Source organism: Dreissena polymorpha, chromosome 13 (assembly GCF_020536995.1).
Source record: "Dreissena polymorpha isolate Duluth1 chromosome 13, UMN_Dpol_1.0, whole genome shotgun sequence".
Taxonomy (NCBI): domain Eukaryota; kingdom Metazoa; phylum Mollusca; class Bivalvia; order Myida; family Dreissenidae; genus Dreissena; species Dreissena polymorpha.
In genome coordinates, this window is record NC_068367.1 from 61,774,386 (window position 1) to 61,782,369 (window position 7,984).

Consider the following 7,984-nt stretch of genomic DNA (forward strand, 5'->3'; position numbering starts at 1 on the left):
ATGTTTGGTTTTGTCCTCCTCCTCCTCAGTAACTACCTAGTGTGAATTGTTTGGATTGTCACAGGGCCACATACATTATTACAGGGGATTCCGTAGCGTCTGCAGCTGCATCGAGATGATTTACTTGAATTTACTTGGATTTAGAGGTTTTGGACTTGCCACCGAGCAGAATCACCTTCAACATTTTATCTAAAAAGCTCCAGTAAAAAACAAGAATTAAATTAAAGAAAGAAACAAACTCACATTAAACAGGGCTCGAACCACTGACCCCTGGTGTAAAAGTATATCTCTTAGACCACTCGGCCATCCGTGCTCATACAATGAGTGATGTATTTTAGACTTTATGTAAGCAATCCTCGTAGTGTCACAAAATATATCGACAGCAACAGGACTCTCCAAATTATTCAATCGTTTCGCGTTGCAACGCTTTATAATTTTCAGGTGTTTATATCTTCTAAAGATGCATATAATGGATATTTTAGAGCATGGTAAATGTTCAGTATTACTGTATCCTCACACGTATCATAACTACAGCGAAAATATGCGAATCTGAAACATTTTTTTTTATTTTGTCAATTGAACAAACGTGAAAAGTCCCCTTTAAAGTGTTTCCCACTAATCTGGTCAATCTGTCCTTACTATATTTTCCGCCTCGCATGTAAAAAAGGCACAATTACAATTGTCTGTTCAATAGTTCAAATTCACAAAGAATTGCTCTGGTTTAATTATAAACCCAATACACCTTCTTAAGCCTATTAAGCTTAAACATATGTAAATGCTAAATCACGAGACTGTGTTATAAAATAGTCTTCAACATATAAAATTATACAACAAAAGTCAAATGTTTGTTAATAACTTTGTTATCTTATTAAAATCATAACAGGCATGAACATTGTTTTTATTGTGCAGTTGACAATAATGATGATATCCCTTTTAAAAACACATTGTCACAGATTCTTAAATTAGGATGTAAACGGGCGAAATAACAAATTACTGAAAACATATATTCATTACTAAGTATTTGAAAGTTGAAATTGTATTACTTTTTTTCGGTTTCTAGTTGACAGGAACGATGTTGTTGTAATCTTTAAAATGCTGTAAATACCAGAATAAATAACATGACATTAACAATATTCAGAAGCATGTTAGCGTATAAATCTAAATGAAAAGTGAGAAAGCATGTTAATGTATAAATCTTAATTATCAGTTGTGAAAATCTAAAATCAGTAATCAGATAGGAGTCCGGTGTCGTAGCCTTGAACCCTGGTGGAAACCATACGTGTCTGTATTGTCAGGTTTTCATCTTTCGCTTGCGGTTGTAAATTAAATTTAATTGCTTTAATGTTTAATTCGTACAAGTAAACACATGCATGAACGAATCTCTTTAAGATAATTCTGTCGCAAACAAGGCGTGTACGGTAAAATGTTAAAACTAGTCTTTTTTCTATATTAGTAAATGTATTTGCGTTCTTTGATGAATCATTCGTGCTTATTATCTTGAGATTACCTTACTGAGGTGCTTATCTTTAACCTAAAGACGTCCTCAATTTACGGTGATATCACTCTACCGATCGATTGTTCGAGTTTGTTGACCCTGCTTTGTTTTACAATTCAGAAGAGTTACATTACTGGTCGCATACCTAAGACCTATCCTTCGCGGTACTGATCAATTTTAAAGATCTTATTACAACGTTTGCACCATTTAAAGCTTTACAATAATATAGTACTATTATTATTATTATAATTATTTTGCTTCTTATTATATTATCATACAGCCGATATTATATATGTTTATGTTTATCATGTTTATTATTATATTTTTATGTTCATGTTTATTTGTTAATTAGTATGATTCTTTTTATTATTATGTTTATTGTTTTATCTTTATGATAATTATTATTTTTATTATAAGAATCACAAATATAATAACTTTTTATATGTTAAATTATCATTATAAGTATTACTATTATTATTACTATTTTAATCATATTTTTATTATAATAATAAATGATATTAATTATAATAATAATACTGATGGTAATAGTTAGCATTATAATTAATTATAAACTATTAATAATAATAACAATAATAATAGTAGTAGTAGTAGTAGTAGTAGTATTAGTAGTAGTAGTAGTAGTAGTAGTAGTAGTAGTAGTAGTAGTAGTAGTAGTAGTAGTAGTAGTAGTAGTAGTATAGTAGTAGTAGTAGTAGTAGTAGTAGTAGTAGTAGTAGTAGTAGTCGTAGTAGTAGTAGTAGTAGTAGTAGTAGTAGTAGTAGTAGTAGTAGTAGTAGTAGTAGTAGTAGTAGTAGTAGTAGTAGTAGTAGTAGAAGTAGTAGTAGTAGTAGTAGTAGTAGTCGTAGTAGTAGTAGTAGTAGTAGTAGTAGTCGTAGTAGTAGTCGTAGTAGTAGTAGTAGTCGTAGTAGTAGTAGTAGTAGTAGTAGTTGTTGTATTATTAGTAGAAGTAGTAGTAGCAGTAGTAGAAGTAGTAGCAGCAGCAGCAGAATCATAATCATCATCATCAGCAGCAGTAGCGGCAGCAGTAGTGGTAGAAGTGGAGGAGAACAAGAAGTCCTGATAGAGCTTCTGGGTGTTCATCGTTCGCTATGTTATTTGACATGTTGGTGCATATTAAAAATGACTGACTAGCGGACACGTTGATCTTATTGTGCGGAGCTTTGATAAAAAAAATTGTATACGTTGGTTTGAACCCAATGTACCAGTTTTGACATGTCTTTGTTTATTTCAGGTACCAAGTAAGGTGCAAACAAACCCATATATGTTCGGTGTACATTTTCTTCAACTGAATATGATGTCTTGCCACGGATAGAAAAAAGAAATATAACACAAACTTTAAAATGGATCAAAATTGAAGGACGGGACAGTGTTACCTCTGCCACACAGGCTGGTGTGGCGTCAATTCTACAGTTATCAAAGAACAGGAGGTCATTGAGTCGGCCACAATGGAAGGAAGTGACGATATTAATTCTGCCACAGACGCTGGTGTGACGGAGGTCAATGCTACAGTGATCAACGGACTGCCGGTCATAGAGTCGGCAACGATGGAAGGATGTGACGTTGTTACTTGAGCCACTGGAGCTGGTGTGACGGAAGTCGATGCTACAGTGATCAAAGGAAAGCAGGTCATAGAGTCGGCCACAATGGAAGGTCGTGACGATATTAATTCTGCCATTGAAGCTGGTGTGACGGAAGCCAATGCTACATTGATCAAAGGTAAAGATGTCAGAGAGTTGGGCACAAAAGAAGGATGTGATGTGGTTACTTCTGCCACGGAGGCAGGTGTGACGGAAGTCAATGCTACAGTGATCAAAGGACAGCAGGTCATAGAGTCGGCCACAATGGAAGGTCGCGACGATATAAATTCTGCCACAGAAGCTGGTGTAAAGGAGGTCACAGCTACAATTATCAAAGGTAAAGATGTCATAGAGTTTTGCGCAATAGATGGATGTGATGTGGTTACTTCTGACACAGAGGCTTGTTTGACGGAAGTCAATGCTACAGTGATCAAAGGACATCAGGTCATAGAATCAGTTACAATGGCAGGAAGTGACGTTATTACTTCTGCCACAGAGGCTGGTGTGACGGAAGTCAATGCAACAGTGATTAAAGGACAGCGGGTCGTAGAGTCATTAACAATGGAAGGATGTGACGTTGTTACTTTTTCCACTGGAGCTGGTGTGACGGAAGTCAATGCTACAGTGATCAAAGGACATCATGTCATAGAGTCGGCCACAATGGAAGGTCGTGACGATATTAATTCTGCCATAGAAGCTGGTGTGACGGAAGTCAATGCTACAGTGATCAAAGGAACAGATGTCATAGAGTTGGCCACAAAAGAAGGATGTGGTGTGGTTACTTCTGCCACAGAGGCGGGTGTGACAGAAGTCAATGTTACAGTGATCAAAGGACAGCAGGTCATAGACTCGGCCACAATGGAAGGTCGTGACGATATAAATTCTGCCATAGAGGCTGGTGTAAAAGAAGTCACAGCTTCAATGATCAAAGGTAAAGATGTCATAGAGTTGGCAACAATAGAAGGATGTGTTGCGGTTACTTCTGCCACAGAAGCTGGTGTGACGGAAGTCAATGCTACAGTGATCAAAGGACAGCGGGTCGTTGAGTCAGCAACAATGGAAGGATGTGACGCTGTTACTTTTGCCACTGGAGCTGGTGTGACGGAAGTCAATGCTACAGTGATCAAAGGACAGCGGGTCGTAGAGTCAGCAACAATGGAAGGATGTGACGCTGTTAATTTTGCCACTGGAGCTGGTGTGACGGTAGTCAATGCTACAGTGATCAAAGGACAGCGGGTCGTAGAGTCGGCCACAATAGAAGGTCGTGGCGATATTAATTCTTCCACAGAGGCTGGTGTAAAGGAGGTCACAGCTACAACGAGCAAAGGTAAAGATGTCATAGAGTTGGCCACAATAGAAGGATGTGAAGCGGTTACTTCTGCAACAGAGACAGGTGTGACGGAAGTCAATGTTACAGTTATCAAAGGACAGCAGGTCATACAGGCGGCCATAATTGAAGGGCGTGACGTTATTACCGGCATCAAGACACAAAAGGAGGACGAGGATTTTGCTCTTCAATGCAGCGGTAAGAAAATAAACAACATCCAAGAAGTAAGCATGCCTATCTAAGAAAGTATAATACCATAAAAGCACAAAATGTTGGTTATCTTTGGTACGCGTTATATTCATATGTAAATTTCAGCAATTCGTTGCCATACATTTAGGTAAACAGGTCAATCATTCATTTTAATATTCTTACCAGGAATCTTGAAAATTCATGTTACAATTCGTTAAGCATCATATTCATTTTTATATATCTAGACAAACATACGTTATTTCGTTACATATATATAATTAAATGCAGAATTGACCAGATTCACTCATTGTGGCACCCTATATTTGATAACTATATAGGGCTCAAGAGGGACCAGAATTGCTAAAATCTCATATGTTTACGAAGGCTGCACATAAAGAAGCAAGTTACGTTATATTATTATTTTTCATTTTCCATGAGTTTGTTTTATTTACTCATATGCTTGTCTGTCTATAATAGCCTGTAATTCTATTCAAAAAACACTAAAACTGGCATGATTTTTATTTTTCGAACTCTTGTGTCTAACTTCCCGGCATTACTACAATCTGAGCGGATGTGCTTATTGATAACCATTTATAAAATGGTATTTTGGTAGATAATTTCTTTGACTTTCCTTATAATAGGCAAACGTTTAAATTCGAAATGATTATACTTGAGAATGCACGATTCACCTTCAACTCGACAGGGGAGATAATCTCTGAGAAGAGATTTACAAACTCGTCTCAGCGGTTTTCTCTCTTATAGGTACCACTGCTATCACATATTAGATGTATAGTGTGTTAAAAAAATTCTTATTATTTTAAGTAAGAAGAGAACATTTCTAAATGCCTTATTCTAAAAAAATGAAAGTGAATTCCGATTAGAAAAATATAAATAAAACCATACAAAATAAACGGACTTGTCCGTTTGTTATTCCGAACAACAAACTGCAGCAGAGTTTTTGCATTATTAAAGGGCATTTTGTTCGTGTGTCGCTGGTTACTTAAATACTCTTGGTACATTAGCAGTTAAACTGCAAACACGTGAATTAAACTTATACAGATGGTTGTTTGCCAACCTCTTCCCCCACAACAAAATAAAGACAAGTTATGGATTCACGCTAGTCGTCCGTCCACTCGATAAGTCATTTAATTGTATCCGTCTGTCTGTCTGTGTGTGTACGTCTGTCTGTCTGTCTGTCTGTGTGTGTGTCTGTGTGTGTGTATGTGTGTATGTGTGTGTGTCTGTGTGTCTGTGTGTATGTGTGTGTGTGTGTGTGTGTGCGTGCGTGCGTGCGTGCTTGTGTGTGTGTGTGTGTGTGTGTGTGTGATTGTGTGATTGTGTGTGTGTGTGTGTGTGTGTGTGTGTGTGTGTGTGTGAGTGTGTGTGTGTGTGTGTGTGTGTGTGTATGTGTGTGTGTGTGTGTGTGTGTGTGTGTGTGTGTGTGTATGTGTGTGTGTGTGTGTGTGTGTGTGTGTGTGTTTGTGTGTGTGCGTGCGTGCGTGCGTGTGTGTGTGTGTGTGTGTGTGTGTGTGTGTGTGTGTGTGTGTGTGTGTGTGTGTGTGGTGTGGTGTGTGTGTGTGTGTGTGTGTGTGTGTGTGTGTGTGTGTGTGTGTGGTGTGTGTGTGTGTGTGTGTGTGTGTGTGTGTGTGTGTGTGTGTGTGTGTGTGTGTGTGTGTGTGTGTGTGTGTGTGTGTGTGTGTGTGTGTGTGTGTGTGTGTGTGTGTGTGTGTGTGTGTGTGTGTGTGTGTGTGCTTGTGTGTCTGTGTGTCTGTGTGTCTGTGTGTCTGTCGGTCTGTCGGTCTGTCGGTCTGTCTGTCTATCTGTCTGTCTGTCTGTCTGTCTGTCTGTCTGTCTTTCTGTCTGTCTGTCTGTCTGTCTGTCTGTCTGTCTGTCTGTCTGTCTGTCTGTCTGTCTGTCTGTCTGTCTGTCTGTCTGTCTGTCTGTCTGTCTGTCTGTCTGTCTGTCTGTCTGTCTGTCTGTCTGTCTGTCTGTCTGTCTGTCTGTCTGTCTGTCTGTCTGTCTGTCTGTCTGTCTGTCTGTTTTTCTGTTTTTCTGTTTTTATGTTTTTATGTATTTAAGCAGCTATGTATATATGCACTTAAGCATTTTTGTATGTATGTATGTATGTTTGTATTTATGCTTTTATGTATTTTTGTATTTATGTATTTATGTATTTATGTAATTAGTTATTAATGTATTTATGTATTTATGTATTTATGTATTTATGTATTTATGTATTTATGTATTTATGTATTTATGTATTTGAATATGTCTGTCTTTAGCTCACCTGAGTACCTAATGCTATTGGTGAGCTTTTATGATACCCTGATGTTAGTCGACCGTCTGTTCGTATTCTTCTTTTAAACTGCAAAGACCCGTGTTTAATATTTGATGAGTAATATTGTATTTTTTTGCTCTTCTTCGTTTGTTCAAATCATTTACATATGCTCCAAACTTATCATGCCCCAACGTTCACATGATTTATGTAGACGTATATGGGAATTAATTCAAAACTCTATGAGACTGCAACTGTTATGTTTTAACATCCTATGATGGTCGTCTCATAAGTTTGTTTAAATCATGCCTCTGGGGTAAAAATCGCCGATTGTTAGGGTTGCTGTTTTTAAGATGTTTATAGTAAAATACTTTATGTGTTGTTATAATGTATCATACTTTTTCAAATAAGTGTCACAGAGAGCAAAAAAAACACAAGATAAAACTACAGTTATCACACACACAATTCACAAAGTCGGGATAAGACAAGTAAGTTTCTACGTGCCTTAAGTGAGTGACCTATGACATTTTGGCCCTCTTGTTGTTTCCTTCATTTCCGTCCGTCATTTCACGTGTCAGTCTATCTGTATATGTGTCTTGTTGTTTTTTCCGTTTTTCTAACACCCTTTTGACTGTCTGTCTTGCCGTCAGTCTATCTCTCCTTACACCCGCAAGCCTTCCATCCCGGCCGTCCGCCCGCCCCAAACCCACCCTCCCGACCGTCCGCCCGTCAGTCGGTCAGACTGTCCGTCATTCTGTCCCATGAACATGATTGCACATGTCTCATTGAGTTCACCCTCGGTGTCTTACGCATACAAATAATACGAGTGTATTCAGTTTAACTATTAACGTCGTCTTTACGATGTATCTTTGTTTTAGAGTATCTCATTGTCAATTTGTGTGATCACCTTTTGTCTGTCGTTCGTCGTGTGTCGTCATCATGACCTTGGAAACACCATATAGGCCACTAGTATTTAATAATTTTCATGAGACTTGGAAAGAGCATTTTACCACATGATATCTCGGCCGTGTTCGAAACTGGATCACATTGGTCAAAAGGTAACTATTTAAAATTAAAAAAAAAGCTTGTAAACACTATAT

At 37.7% G+C, this 7,984-nt stretch overlaps 1 protein-coding gene across 1 annotated transcript; it reads left to right on the forward strand.

Moving 5' to 3' along the window:
• Positions 1-3,159: 3,159 nt before the first annotated feature.
• LOC127854711 (uncharacterized) lies at positions 3,160-4,662 on the forward strand. Its single transcript, XM_052389770.1, has one exon. It carries the CDS (start codon positions 3,160-3,162, stop codon positions 4,660-4,662), a length of 1,503 nt encoding a protein of 500 aa, XP_052245730.1.
• The last annotated feature ends 3,322 nt before the right edge of the window (positions 4,663-7,984 follow it).

Excerpts from the sequence above, each read along its gene's own strand:
- LOC127854711 (XM_052389770.1), top strand. The coding sequence starts at position 3,160 with ATGGAAGGTCGTGACGATATTAATTCTGCCATTGAAGCTGGTGTGACG.